At 49.9% G+C, this 16,780-nt stretch overlaps 1 protein-coding gene across 1 annotated transcript in view; it reads left to right on the top strand.

The window, feature by feature from the left end:
• Positions 1-16,164, top strand: part of LOC119954260 (SH3 and cysteine-rich domain-containing protein 2-like) — a 130,665-nt gene extending 114,501 nt beyond the window's left edge. The window contains exons 10-11 of the mRNA XM_038779344.1: positions 1,882-2,019; positions 15,657-16,164. Of these exons, the coding sequence (XP_038635272.1) occupies positions 1,882-2,019; positions 15,657-15,755 (237 nt within the window). The 3' untranslated portion in view covers positions 15,756-16,164. The remainder of the gene's footprint in view (positions 1-1,881; positions 2,020-15,656) is intronic.
• The last annotated feature ends 616 nt before the right edge of the window (positions 16,165-16,780 follow it).

Raw genomic sequence — 16,780 nt, 5'->3', positions numbered from 1 at the left:
CGATCACGGCTCTGGGTCACTGTCTGTGTGGAGTTTACACATTCTCCCCGCGTTTGCGTGGGTTTTGCCCCCACAACCCAAAAATGTGCAATTAGGCGGATTGGCCACGCTAAATTGCCCCTTAGTTGGAAAAATGATTGGGTACACAAAATTTATTTTAAAAAATTAACATCAGTTATTACGACCCCATAATAATAATAATTGTTATTATGTAGGCTTACATTAACACTGCAGTGAAGTTACTGTGAAAAGCCCCTAGTCGCCACACTCCGGTGCCTGTTAGGGTACAACTGAGGGAGAATTCAGAATGTCCAATTCACCTAACAGCACAGCTTTCGGGACTTGTGGGAGGAAACCGGAGCGCCCGGAGGAAACCCACACAGACACGGGGAGAACGTACAAACTCCGCACAGTGACCCAAGCCTGGAATCGAATCTGGGACCCTGGCGCTGTGAAGCAACAGTGTTAACCACTGTGCTCCCGTGCCGCCCAGATCATACACGCAGCTCCCTCACAGGTAGAGTCGAGTGCTGCTTATCTGTGGCAGGTCCATGGTATCTCATCATGAAGATAAGCATGACTGAGTGTGTTATACCTCTTTCTAACCCAATTTTCTTTTAATGTTTAGTTCATGTGGAGTTCATAATGTTTCTTTATGCCCTTAAATCATTGAACAAATCGTTTGACAATAATGGTCGATCTTTTGTCCAGTTAAGTTGTACCTTTGCTTCCTCACTTCACCCTTCCAAAACACGTTCTTTGTTGTGCAAGTGTTTAATGTCTTATCTCTTGCAATCCCCACAGTAAAAGGAATCTATTCCTTTATCTATACCACAGTAATTTCCTCCCTCAATACTCACCCTGCTTTAATAAGAAGCCTTTCAGATACTGGTGGGTGTTTTAACCTCAGAACCATGTCAGCTTCATGTAACGTTATTAATTTCAACTAACACATTTCCTAATTTGCAACTGCCTTTCGACAAGCACAGGCCTGGATACTTAAGAAATTGTTAAATGTATACTTTCCTTTACATGCTGCCTTTCACAACCTCAAAGCACCCCAAATGGAGTACCTTTTGAAATGTGGTTGCTGTTGGAATGTAGGGAATGGGGCAGCCAATGACTGCACAGCAAGATCCCATAAACAGCAATGGGATAATGACCTGCCAATCTGTTTCAGTGCTCTTCTTCGAGATAATGGCCTGGAATCTTTTACGTACATCTTGATTTAGAGGCCTCACTCAAACGATGGCTCCTCTGACTGCGCAGCGTTCCCTCTGCACTGCACAGGACCCTCAATCCGAATTAAGTGCTAAAGTCCTTTAGAGTGAAACTTCAACCCTTGAGCTTCTGAATCAGGGGCAGGCGTGCGACCCATTGAGTCGAGGCCCGAAAATGAAGCGCTTTAAGCAATTGTTCCATTTCTGTTATTCCTCTGCTGCTATGGGCTCTGTGAAATCTGCCCCACAGAATAATTGTATTGAATTCCATGGCAAAAAGAGTCTGACTTACAAAAGCCCTACTTCAAACAGTTCTATAATATCAAGGACATGGCTGAAGGCTTTGGACATTCACTGCTGCAAAGATATTTTTCACAGTGGCACTTAATTGCCTACATTTTAGATGATGCAGTGGTGGTGTCATGTGGGAGCTCTGTAATTGGACCATCTCTTCCTCTGATGTTACATTGGACATTAAAAGAGAAACCACACGTAGCACCCTGGTCTACAATACACCGCCTGCTGTTTAATGATTGATTTTCATCCATTACCCCAAGGACTGGTTGGAAAAAAAACGATCAACATTTTTCGAGAACTGCCCAGTGTGTGTTTGGCAAAGAATCTCCGAATTCTTAAGCCGCTCTCTTCTGCTTTGTTCTAGGGCAAAATCGGGGAGAGAGTCGGCTTCTTCCCGGCAAATTTTGTTCAGCGTGTCCGGCCTGGAGAAAGAGTTTGGCAATGCAACACAACATTTCAGGGCTGCAAAGAGCAGGGACAGTTGCCGCTAAAAGAATTACAGGTCAGTGAAAGCTTTAAAAGGACAATAGAATTGGAACGCCCTGACTGGAAGAGTGGTCAGATGTCCCTCCCTGGTGTACCACTCAACTGTACAGCCCACGAGTGTCACTGTTGTACTCCTGGCAAATGGAAATGTCTTGGCTTTAGTTGATCTCAGATGAGAGGTGGAGAGAGCACTGCAATTGCATTCGATGGGCATGGGGAAGAGAAGGGAATCAGATAGGCATCCGGGTCCTACTTGGGATTTCCGGATTTCTGATGCCCTTGCCAGCTATTGGGCGCATTTTAAGCAGAATGTTTCTAATGTGATAGCGTGCGGGAACTGCCGAGGGGTTCCCGATGCTCAGACCAGCAAGGACGTCGTCGCTATAAAACGTTGATTAGTCCACTTAACGAGGCCCCACGGGCTCCACGCCACAATTGATGGTCCGTCGGCTGATTCGCCAGGGCCGCGCTTGCCAACCCCCTGCTGACAAGTGTGAGCAGCACTTAAACCGCGCCTGCACGGCCAACCCCGCACAGCTTGCAGCCACGCCTGCAAGGAGACCACACTACGATTCGGGGATGCCGACCTGGGCAGATTGGTGGCCGTGATTATCATAGAATTTACAGTGCAGAAGGGAGGCCATTCGGCCCATCGAGTCTGCACCGGCTCTTGGAAAGAGCACCCTACCCAAGGTCAACACCTCCACCCTATCCCCATAACCCAGTAACCCCACCCAACACTAAGGGCAATTTTGGACACTAAGGACAATTTATCATGGCCAATCCAGCTGACCTGCACATCTTTGTGACTGTGGGAGGAAACCGGAGCACCCGGAGGAAACCCACGCACACACGGGGAGAACGTGCAGACTCCGCACAGACAGTGACCTAAGCCGGAATCGAACCTGGGACCCTGGAGCTGTGAAGCGATTGTGCTATCCACAATGCTACCGTGCTGCCCTATAGAGGCTAGAAGGATGCCCTGTTCCCCTGAGGGTCTCGGAGGATCAGCCACAGGGCAGCCAGTGCCGCCTGGGAGGAAGTGGCAGCGGCAGACAGCTTTGGGGGGGGGGGGGGCACCAGGAGAACCGGCACCCAGCCTGCCACACCCCCACACCTCCCAGCCCCCCTGTAATCCCCCCTCCCCCCATCCATACTCCAAACCCCCCTTCTCCCCACACCCACCAGACACTCCATCGCCACCATACTCTGCTCCCCCCCTCCCATGCTCCCCACCCTGCCCCCCGTGATGAACAACATGTGCGGCTCATGTGCCCCCTCTGTGTCCCCGCTGGAGATGTTGGCCCACAACAGATGGGAGAGGGGGCAGTCGGCGTGGGGGGGGGGGGGGGATGCGGGCGGGCGGGTACCGGACATTAGTATGCTCTCCTGCCACGAGGAACGGGTGCTGGAGGTCGCAGGGTTGGCCAAGGATAGATCTGTCACCAATGTACCGGCTGGTGTGAGGTGCATAAGTGACAGTCACTGGCCCCCACCCAGATGACTTGCCAAGCGTGAGTCGTTAATGTCATACAGACTGCCCCATCCCTCCCACTGACCACAACTCCATTCTCCCCCATCCATTCGGCCCGTCCGGCATTCCCCCCCCCGGCCCCCCTGCCTCCCATGAGAACACCCCAGAGGGGAGTGCCGAGGACACCAGCATATTGATGTCATAACTATCATCCCCACCCTCCACCAGCACGGAGTCACACACCTTGGTGGGCGATGGTAGTGGGCAGGGTTATGGGGCACAATCTGGTGAGCACCACACAGTTGCCGATGCACATCAGGTGGAGGCAGGAACCCCCGGGCGAGACAGCAGTCGGATCCCAGGACCCAGCTGGGTTCCCGGCCTGATGCTGAGCCTGTGGACCAGGTTTACCCGGAGCTGATGCAGATGGTAGGGTGAGACCGAGAGATTCAGAGCGGAACGTCAGCGACATTCCAGCAGGTCCGGAGCCGATCGGCGGAGGCCCCGAGGCTATGGGCACAGGAGATGGTGCCAATAATGCGTGGTACCGAGGCCAACACTGCTAGGGTGACGCCCGCAGTGGAGAGCCAGGTCCACGTCGGCAGTATGAGTGGGGGCGTCCCAGGCTTCACTCAGTTGGCTTTGGGACAAGGCTGAGCACCTCACCAGCATGGTCCATTGCTGGGGGATGTGTCCCTTGTGGAACTTGATGAGGCACTGTGGGGCATATCCCAGGTGGGAAGGTGGAGGATCACTGGGAGGGGGATGGGGGGAGATAGGGGGAGGGTGCGTTGAGGGTGGGACGGTTAGAGTTGGGGGGGGGATTGGGAAGAGTGGGGTGGCACCATTGGGGGATTGGGGCAATTGGTGGCACATGCGCACAGCATTTTAAAAAGCCCCCCCCCCCTCCCCAGGCACACCATATAGGTGATGGGCCAGAGCGAGCACCCACTATGATGTATATAGAGACGCACCAGCACTCAGCGGGTTAGGGCAGGGAGAGGGAGGCTGAAGGGTAGGAAAGTGGGGAGGGGATGAGTTCACATCCACTGTGAAGCGGGTGAGGGTGAGGGCCTCGCTGGTCCCCCCGCCTGTCTGCCGTCTGGTGCTTCGGGTCCTCCCTGTGCTCATCCTCCAGCCCCTCCTGGTACGGCACCTCCTCATCCTCACCCTCTTCCTCGGAGGTGGTCACACGTTCCTCCCCCCTCCACCTCCAGCCGTCACCCCACTGCTATGCCAGGTTGGGGGTGGCACAGCAGACCATCGCAAAGTGGGCGACCCTAGGGGGGGGGGTACTACCGGGCACCACCAGAACTGTTGAGGTATTGGACTGGCATCTGAGCTGCGTCGTGAGGAGTCCAACGCACTGCTCAATGACATCTCGGATGGCCGCATGGGCCTCGTTGTATCGGGTCTCCGCATCGGTCACCGGGCTCCCTACTGACATCATTAGCCAGGCCCTGAGCCCTTATCCCCTAACAGCCAACCGGCCTTTCTGGGATGGTCCCCGAAGAGGCCGGGGATGTCTGACTTCCCCAGGATGTAGCTGTCATGCACACTCCCTGGGAAGAGTACACACACGTGCATAATTGTCATGTGGCGGTCGCACACGAGCTGGATGTTCAGGGAGTGGAACCCCTTCCTGTTGATGTAGAACATTCTTAGCCCAGTGAGCGCAAGGCGACATGTGTGCCATCTATTACCCCCTGGACCTGGGGCATCCTGGCGATGGCGGAGAATTCTACGGCCCAGGCATCTTGGTGGGCCTGGTCCATGTCAACATGTATATAGTTTGCTGCCCAGGCATCTGGGACTTCACAGATGTACTGGTCGGCTGTGAGATGCCGTACACGTCCCCACTCGAGCCCTGGAATGATCCTGAGGCATAGAGGTTCAGGACTGCGGTAACCTTGACATCCACCGGGAGTGGATATCCTCCTCCCCCACATGGTGCCAAGTCTGCAAGGACATGGCACAAGTGCCGCATTGCCACCTTGTTGAGATGGGGCCTCCTGTGGCACAGGCTGTCCGTCATCCGCTCAAACAAAGACCAGCGACGCCTGTTCACCTCGGGCCATCGCAGACCTCCCCCTCTGGGATCCTCCCTGGCGTGTTGGGCAGCCGCGTCCTCAGCATGTGGGGCAGGGCCCTGCATGTGGGCCACTGCCTCCAGCCTCTATCGACGTTGCTGCCGCCGCCTTCTCTGGCATCCGGCCACGAGGGCCGCTTGCGCCGGGTGCAAGATATCAGCCATTGCGTGCAAAATCTTTAAGGAATTGGGAGAGGAAGACACCACTGGTTGTCTGTCTCACACTCTCTACCAATTCCTTACGGATATTACACGCGATTTAAAGGTCTCATCGCACTCTCGCTTAAGCAAAACGCGGCCATTAAATCGTTCCCATTATTGTGCTGATATTACACGAATGCAAGAGGGAGCGGTGCTAAGTGCCTCACATTGTCCAACTGCTGTTGTTCCAAGTATTGACTTGCCATAATCCTGGTAGAGTCCAGTATTTGTTATTATTGCCTGTGGGGTACATTCTATATTCTTTTTTTTAAACAGACAATTTTATTGAGGTATTTTTTGGCATTGTAAACAGTAACAATATACATTAGTGCGCAGATACCAATTACAAAAAACATAGTGCAAATAACAGTTCCTCTCTCGTAAATAGACCCGCCTACTCTTCCCCCCTACTCTACACTATTCTACACCCCCCCCCCCCCCCCCGCTGACGATTAATTCCCCGTGAAGAAGCCGGTGAACGCCAGTGGCGTGCAGAGGTCTGGTGATGCCCGGGGCAAATCTTGATTGTATGCCCCAAAGACTCAAGTATAAGGCCTAATATACTGAGAAATATTATGAGAAAGGAAAACATTTTGAATATAACTTCCCGTACCAGCCTCCTGAACAGGTGCCGGAATGTGGAGACTAGGGGCTTTTCACAGTAACTTCAGTGAAGCCTACTTGTGACAATAAGTGATTTTCATTTCAATGTAGATGATGTTCTAAACCGCTGTGTGCAGAGAGCAGTGAATGGTCTCTCCCCAGTGTGAACTCGCTGGTGCCTCAGCAGTTGGGGTGAATGACTGAATCCCTTCCCACACAGAGGGCAGGTCAATGGCTTCTCACCTGTATGAACTCACTGATGTCTCAGCAGGATGGATGGCTGAGTGAATCCCCTCCCACACACACTGCAGGTGAACAGCCTCTTCCCGGAGTGAACTCTCTGGTGTGTCAGCAGGATGGATGGCTGAGTGAATCCCCTCCCACACACACTGCAGGTGAACAGCCTCTCCCCAGAGTGAACTCGCTGGTGTGTCAGCAGTTGGGGTGAATGACTGAATCCCTAATCACACTCAGAACTGAGGGAGTGCTGCAGTGTCAGAACAGCCTTCTTTCAAATAAGTTGTTAAACTGAGGCTCTGTCTGTCCCTATTAGGTGGATGTTGAAGATCCCACAGCCACTATTTTGAAGAAGAGCAGGGGAGTTACCCCCGTGTCCTGGTCAATACTAGGGGCTTTTCACAGTAACTTCATTTGAAGCCTACTTATGAAATGAAAATCGCTTATTGTCACATTCCGCATTCGCCACATTCCAGCGCCTGTTTGGGGAGGCTGTTACAGGAATCGAATCGTGCTGCTGGCTTGCCTTGGTCTGCTTTCAAAGCCAGCAATGTAGCCCTGTGCTAAACAGCCCCTGACAATAAGCGATTTTCATTTCATTTCATGTGTCAAACTGAGGGAGCAAAGGATGTCAATATTTTTAAGAGAGAGACCTGGGCCAAGCTTTCCAGAGTCTGAACCCTCCCTGGATTCACTTCCTTTCCCTTCAGTTGCTGCAAGTGACCAATTGATGGTCAGAAAAGAAATGGAAAGGGGGCGAAAAGAAAGTGTTTTACTCACAGATGTTGGAGACAGGAGGAAGATTCCGTCGGTGTGAAAGCTCAATTATCACTCACACAAAGCCCGCGCTCTGATTGGCTGGAGAACCACAGTCCCTCCGGTTCTCAATTTTTTTTCATTGGTCAACATCTCAGCATGCAGATCAGGGGGCGGGGTCTTTCCCTGCATGTCAGGAGCTCCCCCTCCCTTGGACATGCGCAGTCTTGGGCCGCCCGCCCGCGCGGCGGATAGAGCGGTTTCCGCACCGCGGGGAGTCTGGGAACGCAGTCACCTCACCCTGACACAATATACATGTCGGTAGTCACAGGATTTGATTGTGACGCCCCCCCCCCCCCCCCCCCCCCCAGCAAAACAATTTGTTAAAATTCAGGTGGAAAAATTTTGGCATCTGGGTGACATTGGGGAGAGCAATAGCCTCTGATTGATGCCCCCATCCAATGGATGCCCGGGGCCAACGCACTGTCGGCACCCCCCCTCTGCACGCCACTGGTGAACCCCGATAGTGATCCTCATAAGGCGAACTTGATTTTTTTTCCAAGCCGAGAAAGCTTGCCATGTCCGACAGCCATACTTCGGTCTTTGGGGGCTTTGAGTCCCTCCAGGCCAACAGTATTCGTCGCCGGGCTATCAGGGAAGCAAAGGCCACAACCTCGGCCTCTATCCCCTCCTGGACTCCCGGCTCCTCCGACACCCCAAAAAACCGCCACCTCTGGACTCATCGCCACCCTTGTTTTCGGCACCCGGGATATGACATCCACAAGTCCTTGCCAGTATACCCTGAGTTTTGGACACGCCCAGAACATGTGGACATGGTTCGCTGGTCCTTCCCCCACATTTAGCACACTTGTCCTCCAGCCCAAAGAATTTGCTCATCCAGACCACCGTCATGTGGGCCCGGTGAACTACCTTGAACTGAATCAGGCCGAACCTGGCACATGTTGCGGTTTCATTTACCCTCCTCAGAGCGTCTGCCCATATGCCTCGCTCCAACTCCCCACCAAGCTCTGAGTGCATTCTATATTCAGCACTGCTAGCAAAATAAAAACTTGAAAGGAAAGGCAGTGTAATCACAAATATTTACTCATTCACTACTGAAGTCTTCATTGTCTGCAATTCCTTATGCTGGATTGATGAAATGATGCTGTTAATGTCATCGCTACTCACAATAGGGCAGCACGGTAGCATTGTGGATAGCACAATGGATTCACAGCTCCAGGGTCCCAGGTTCGATTCCGGTTTGGGTCACTGTCTGTGCGGAGTCTGCACATCCTCCCCGTGTGTGCGTGGGTTTCCTCCGGGTGCTCCGGTTTCCTCGCACAGTCCAAAGATGTGCAGGTTAGGTGGATTGGACATGATAAATTGCCTTTAGTGTCCAAAATTGCCCTTAGTGTTGGGTGGGGTTACTGGGTTATGGGGATAGGGTGGAGGTGTTGACATTGGGTAGGGTGCTCTTTCCAAGAGCCGGTGCAGACTCGATGGGCCGAATGGCCTCCTTCTGCACTGTAAATTCTATGAAACTCTATGAATAGAAACCGGCCTCTGATGAATAGCACAAAGGGAATGATTACAGGTCATGCTTTGTTTCCCCCAGCACCCCAACTTATGTAAATAGTTAAAGCAAAATGTTGCTAGTCTTCTGCGTACAGGCTAAAATCACAGACGAGATTGATTTACAAGTTAAAGTATAATAATGGGGGAAAATATAGACAAAATATTTTGTTGTATAATAATCAAATGTAGAATAATTTACATACCGGTTTTTCTAATGCTATTTTCCTTTATATCTTCCCTTAACAAACTGATGAAAAGTTACAATGCAGCATAGCATATAAACCTCTCTTTACCTATGGACTCTTTACCCAGTCCTTCTCCAAGTGGAGGGATAGTGGATAGAACACTGAGCAACTAGAAGGTCGAGACTCTATCCAATGAAATAGAAGCAGCCTCTTTGAAGATTATCTGTATTTAACTACTATGTTCTGATCCGACTAACATCACAGTAAACAAGGCATCGTTTCTCAATCGTGTTCACATCTTGTCACATCTCGGTAGAAAGCACATTTTTTGGGGTATTATCAGATGAATAGTTCACATTAAGAAGCCCTTGTGAAGGATCCCATCATTATGAATGCTTGGCTGAGAGGCCAGACTGCTATTATAACATGAGAACACCTATGCCCCAGACAAAACATTGTTTTATTGACATCACAGGCTCTCTGGTTTCTGTGGTCAATTTCACAATGTCTGTTTACACAAGTTAAGTGGTTTCAAGAGTTTCTACTTTTGAAAAGCCTGGATGATTGCCATTTTTATTTTAGTCTAAAGGGTAGCAGGTTCGTAACTGAAACGAGGAGGAATCACTTCACTCAAAGCATCATGAATCCGTGGAATTCTCGACCCCAGAGTGCAGTGGGGAACGAAAGAGTGAACATGTTTAAGGAGGAGATAGATAGGGGGCGGGATTCTCTGAGCCTGAGGCTATGTGTTGACGCCGTCGTAAACGGCATCGCGTTTAATGACGGCATCAACATGCCCCCAGGAGCAGCGATCCTACGCCCTACAGGGGGCCAGTATGGCACTGGAGTGACTCGCGTAGTTCCAGCTGCTGATACCGGCGTCTAAACGGGCGCCGTGGGTCTGCACATGCGCGCTGCGGCCGGCACAAACTCGCTCATGCACGCTAGTTGGCTTCTCTGCGCCGGCCCCGACGCAACATGGCGGAAAGCTATAGGGGCCCAGCGCAGACTCAAAGAGGCCCCCCCACCAGGAGAAGCTGGCCCGCCGATCGGTAGGCCCCAATCGCGGGCCAGGCCACGGTAGAGGCCCTCCCCGGGGCGGATCCCCCCTTCCCCCCCCCCCAACCAGGCTGTGTCCCCCCCCCCCAAACCAGGCAGCCCCCCCCCCCCCCCCCCCCCCCGCAGGATGTACGCCGCCGAGGTCCCACCGGATAGGACCACATGTGAACTGCGCCGACGGGACTTGGCCTAACTCAGCAGCCACTCGGCCCATTCCGCACGGAGAATCGGCGGGGAGGGGCAGGGGGCGTGTAGAGCCGCCCCCGACCGGCGCAGTGCCGTGAATGGAGAATCGATGGACCGCCGTCAGGTGAATCGCCCCTCCCCCCCCCCCCCCCCCCCCCCCCCCCAGTGATTCTCCGATCCGGCCCGGGGTCAGAGAGTCCCGCCTATTTTTGTATTCAGTAGCAGGATTATTATTACAAAGGGTTATGAGGAGTGGGTAGGAAGTTGGAGATGAGGCTGAGATTAGATTAACCACGATCGTATTGAATGGCGGAGCAGCCTTGTGGGACTGAATTGCCTACTCCTTCTCCTGGTTCTTATGTTATTTTATTAGCTTGCAGCCCAGACTTTTGTTTTCAAACATAGGAGAAAGTTATCAATGGATTACTTTTTAGAAACATTTTTTAAATATGTGCTTCTATACCCTAAGTGATTCATTGTTTCTAGTAAGTGTACAGTGGGTCAGTGGGCATGGAAGTGTCATGCCTTGGCATCAGGAGCCTAAGGAATAGTGTGGAAGAGCAGAGCTTGGCAGAGGAGGCATGAGAAGATACAAGAGGTGGGGTGTGTTTGGAGGGTGAAGGGGGTTTGAAGGGTGAGTGCTGGAAGGCCTTTGGTGTAATTTGTTTCACTGGGAGGGAGGAACAAAGCCTCCCCAAAGCACCAAGACTGCCCCCTCACGCAGCACTCCCTGTGGCAACCACCTCACTTCCCCCCCCACCCCACCCCCAGGTCAGCCAGCCTGACAACCAGCCCGCAGCCCATCCCAACAATGAAGATCTCCTCTTCACGGGCACTTTCCCCCAAGTTGGGCAGGCCGAGCTGGGAAATTCCCTGAGACACCTACCCATTTTGAAGATGAAAATCTAGGCCATGAGGCCCAGTACAGAAGGAGACTATTTGGCCCATTGAGTCCATGCTGGTTCCCTTTGGAACAATCCAGTCAGTTCCACTCTATCCCTGTAACCTTGCAAGTTTAACTCCCTCGAGTGCCCATCCAATTCCTTTTTAAAAACATGAATCATCTTCACTCCTACCACTCTCAGGAGCAATGAGTCCCAGGTCATTATCACTTACTGACCTGGGCAGGCCCTTCCTCACATTCTCCTTGTATCTCTTTCCTATAACTTCACTTCTGTTCCCCCCCTAGTCCTTGGACCATCAGCTAAAGGAACAACCTTGCTGTGTCTACCTTATCTACTAGGGGCTGGTTTAGCTCACTCGGCTAAATCGCTGGCTTTTAAAGCAGACCAAGGCAGGCCAGCTGCACGGTTCGATTCCCGTAACAGCCTCCCCGGACAGGTGCCGGAATGTGGCGACTAGGGGCTTTTCACAGTAACTTCATTGAAGCCTACTTGTGACAATAAGCGATTTTCATTTCATTTGATTATCTAAACCTCGAGATCCACCTTGCTGTCGAGCTTAAGGATGGTTGAAACAAAAATTAAATCCTCTAACTTTCTTTAGACAAACTGATCCGCCCAGTGGGATGGCTTTCATTCGTTATGTGAAATGTAAATTTAAAAATGGTAAATCTGTCTGCAAAGTTTAAATTTCTATTTGCTTGCTGATTACCTATTAGTGGAAAGGGCTCAACACTTTATCTGAAGTCAAAGGTTTGTCTTAAACCGCCAAAAAGAAAAACAGAATTTACTGTCAAGTAAAAAATAAAGGTCAACTAAAGCTTCAAGTCCAAGTAGAGGAGAGTGATTAGAATTTTCATTTCCATTTTCGACAATGGAATACAACCTTAAGTATTCAGATGAATTAATTTTGTTATTTGTGTAAGATGAGTAATGGTGGATCAGAGGGAGGCCGTTGTCATAATCCTTGGTCTATTAATAAGCAGCCATATTGTAAGGTCGTTACTGCAACATCCAGCTTATACTTTAATTTATATGCCTAGCCAGTGACTTTGGATAAGAAGCTGTGTTTAACAGGACACTGCAGCAGATGGTTCATTGCTGTTTTATGTAAATGGTTCTGGTTGTCTGCCAGTTTCAGCTACACGGTGATATCAGAGCCGAACACAGATACTGACCCCGGGTCCCATTGTAAACACAACTGGATCTGTGTAAAATCTCAGGACACAAAATGGACTTGAGGTTGTTTTCGTTAGAGAGAAGAAGGTTAAGAGGTGACTTAATAGAGGCATACAAAATGATCAGAGGGTTAGATAGGGTGGACAGCGAGAGCCTTCTCCCGCGGATGGGGGTGGCTAGCACGAGGGGACATAGCCTTAAATTGAGGGGTAATAGATATAGGACAGAGGTCAGAGGTGGGTTTTTTACGCAAAGAGCGGTGAGGCCGTGGAATGCCCTACCTGCAACAGTAGTGAACTCGCCAACATTGAGGGCATTTAAAAGTTTATTGGATAAGCATATGGATGATAAGGGCATAGTGTAGGTTAGATGGCCTTTAGTTTTTTTTTCCATGTCGGTGCAACATCGAGGGCCGAAGGGCTTGTACTGCGCTGTATCGTTCTATGTTCTATGTATCTCCTGTTCTCAGCTTCCAGTCCCAATGAAATTGTAGCAGAAAGACCACTGATCTTCACTGGTACAAAGATGATGAAGTAACCATGTAGAATGCTCAATGAAAAGAATACAAGAATGCACACATTGCGCTTTTGCTTTATCTCTGTGGGCTCGTACCTAGCAGCATTTGTTGAATGCAAACCTTCCCTACATGGGTACCGGTCACAACAGTTGGCATTGAGGGTCGGCAACCTGCCAGGGACTGCTCCAGGAACTATCGTCCAACATCAAAAAAAGTGGAATTTCATTGTCTTCAAAGGTTCTTCTGAGTTATTGGAGATGGGTGGGTGCGTGGGTGCATGCCATTTGGGTGGCTCAGAAATGGGCAGCGCTGGGACAGATGTGTTGGCGAACCAATCAATCAAGAGATAGAGCAGAGAATTGGGGAGGTTGAAGGGAGATCCTCGATCATTAGTGCTCCAGGAATACATCCTACCATAGCCAACATCTTTATCCACATCCCAAAACTTTACACTAGTTCTAATATTCCACACCTTGCACCTTTATTTCTATATTTGGAATGGTATGTATCCTTGGGGGTGACAAATAACACATCATGTGCTGGTAGGGATTGGCTGGATAGAAGAAATCAATTGGTGTAAACCGTGATCCGATCCCCCGGAGAGATCTAACCTACAATTTCAGCGCTATCTGCTTGACTTGTTTGTGCAAAATCCAGAGCAGCAAAACAGATGTAAAACTGCAGGATAAGAGCCTGAAGAGGCGTGTATTTCAGACTCACTACACTAATGCTTTGTTCCTCCAGAAACCCTATTTATAGAACCAATCTGTCTACTTCCTGCTGAAGTCTGTTACCATCATCCTCATTGTTTACTACATCTGAGTTATGTACAATTTGCAAACATTGGAATTATACCCTCTACCCGAGTACAGGCCATTGATGCGTATCAAACCGAGCAGTGGTCCAATAATGTGCCCTGGGGAACACTATTCCATCCAGTCCAAAATCAACCGCTCACCAATTGGAACTGCCCCTCAACCAATTTTGTATCCATTCTCCCACTGGTCCTATTAATCCAATAGGCTTTCATTTTGCTAACAAGTCTACGATGTGGTACTTTGTGAACCACCTTTTGAAAGTTCATCTGCACAGCGTTAATCACGTTACCCTCACCAAAGGTTGGTCAAGTTAGCCAAACGTTATTTACCTTTTACACATTTGTGTTGACTTTCATTTAGCAGCACATACTTTTCCAAGTGCCACTTAATTTTGTCAAGGATTATTATTGTTAAAGTTATTACTAACATTTCCCACCACCAGTGTTAAATTTACCAGTTTGCAACTGTCAGTTTAGACCTTGTGGGGCAGTGGGTCACGTCCCTCCCTTTGAGCCAGGAGTCCCAGGTTTGAGTCCCGCCCCAGGATTTGATGGTCAAGGAATGTTCGTCCAGAATGCGGTCAAACAGGTTGCGTGTGGGGTGGCATGTGGCACAGTGGTTAGCACTGGGACTGCGGCGCTGAGGACACCAGTTCGAATCCCAGCCCTGGGTCAATGTCCGTGTGGAGTTTGCATGTTCTCCCGGTGTCTGCGTGGGTTTCACTGTGCAGGGTAGGTGGGTTGGCCACGCTAAATTGCCCCTTAGTTGGAATAGAAAAAATAATTGGCTACTCTAAATTTATTTTTAAAAATCAGGTTGAGTGTCAACCTGCAAATCCTTCCAAACACACCTATGGCTGACGGTAAGAGCGGGAGAGATTCCTGGTCAGCCACAGAGATGCGGAGCGGAGCCCCTCAAGCTATTAGCCTCTGACGACAGGCAAGTGACCTGTTCCAGGAATCATAGCGAAGGATATAGACAAAGGTCTGCCTTGATACACTACTAGATGCAGAAAGAGAGTTAGAGTTGGAACGCGCAGGTTTATCCCTCTTATTTCTGAATGAGGATGTAACATTTGCAATCATCTAGTCCTCTGTCAGCTCCCCCATATCTAAAGAGAAGTAAAATTGGAGGCAGAGGCTCTGCAATTTCAACCCTTGCTCTTCCTTTAGTGGTCTACAACCCATCTAGACCCGGTGACTTTTGTATTTGAATACTGTCAATCTTATTAAGTACCTCCACGTTATCTATTTTTATCCCCATCCAGTATGACTATTATCTCCTTTTTTTTTTTAAATAATTTTTATTGAGAAATTTTGATTTTATACAACATTGACGCACCTTAGTAAAATACCGAAAATAACAATAATATTAACAATCATATACATTCGCCCCATCCCCATGAACAACCCAGCATTTTAACAACAACGCATATTAACACACTAAACTATTATCTCCTTTAATGCTACATTGGTGGCAGCCTCTTTCCTGGTAAAGTCAGATGCAAAGTGCTCGTTTACTACCTCAAGCCGTGCGTATTGACTCAACAACATCTCCCTTTTAGCGCCTAATTAGCCTCATCTGAAGAATTACCTCTTTGAAGGCCTCCTAATTGACCTAATAGTCCAAGGCAGGCCAGCAGCACGGTTCAATTCCCGTACCAGCCTGCCCGAACAGGCGCTGGAATGTGGCGACTAGGGGCTTTTCACAGTAACTTCATTGAAGCCTACTCGTGACAATAAGCGATTTTCATTAATTGTTCAATTGTTTTGCCTACCAGTCTTTGAACGCGATCCAACTCCAAAGCATGTCGGGGACATTCGTTACACTGAAGGGTGCTGAATAAAATGTTGGGTGCTTTCCCCTTTTCAGATTTGTGTGGGGCGAGGCGAGGAGACCAGCGGCTTCGTCAAGGTTTGCAGCGGGAAGAAACGAGGAGTCGTGCCTGCGAACATTCTCGAGGAAATCTGACTTTTTTTTTAAACTTCAAGACTCAGCACGGCCGTGGCCTCCTTCTTCAAAACAGAGAATATGCAGACGGTTATAGACTGAACACTTAGCTCATTTATAGCATCCATGTCCCACACTGTGTCTTCACTCCTGCACCACATTGAAATACTGGAGGTCGGTGGGTCCAAAATAATACAAAATGTGGTCCACGTAACACACATTCTTCACTCGTTGTCATCATATTGATAAACTCATAGCACAGAGCTGAACACTCTCCTCGGAAGCAATGATCAGAAGACATTTTGCAGCATCTTTCACTATGTTGAGCACTCTTCCCTTCTTGGAAACGTTGTATTTTTAACAAGCACAAATCCCAGCCCGCTGGCTATTTACCCATTTATTGTGAATACAGTTCGGGAGCTAAAGCGAATGGAACCATTTCTTCTTACCTAAGGTGGCAATTATCTAGTTGACAACGGGTCCATTTTTCTGGAACTTTGCTATTACTAAGGATTTCGGCCAGGATATTTGGGATGGTGGGGTTTCCCACCGACACTACCTGTCTTGCAGCCATTTCACACTCCAATGGACGTGTATTGGCTGCAGGCAGAACCTCCGCCCTTCACTTGAGAGGAAGTCCTGCCTTTGAGAGCTGCCGGAAAGTCTGATTGGCCGGCAGCTCTCTAGTCCGGGCAGCGACAGAAGCTACAGTGGACAGAAGCAGAGGTTCATGGAGCCCAGGTTCCTGGGAGTGGACAGTAATTTCAGTTTTCCTGGCCTCTGGGTAGGGAGGGTAGGGACGGCCAGTGGGGTGGATAGGAAAGGATTGGGATATCGGGGTAGAGACGAGGGGAGTTGGGGGGAGGTCCAGCGGACACCAGACCTTAAGGGGAGCGGAGGCCCCAAAGTTAAGAGGGGATTTCTGATGGAAGCGCCCCATCCCTTCCTACCTGACACCTAACTAAACCTGATCACTTTCAGACTTTCCCCACACCTGGGAAACCCTCCAACTGCCTACAAATTGAGGCTGGGCAAGAAACAGCCCC

This window comes from Scyliorhinus canicula, chromosome 19, assembly GCF_902713615.1.
Source record: "Scyliorhinus canicula chromosome 19, sScyCan1.1, whole genome shotgun sequence".
NCBI lineage: Eukaryota > Metazoa > Chordata > Chondrichthyes > Carcharhiniformes > Scyliorhinidae > Scyliorhinus > Scyliorhinus canicula.
Note: the sequence above shows the minus strand (reverse complement) of the source record. Positions and strands in the feature narration are given on the sequence as shown.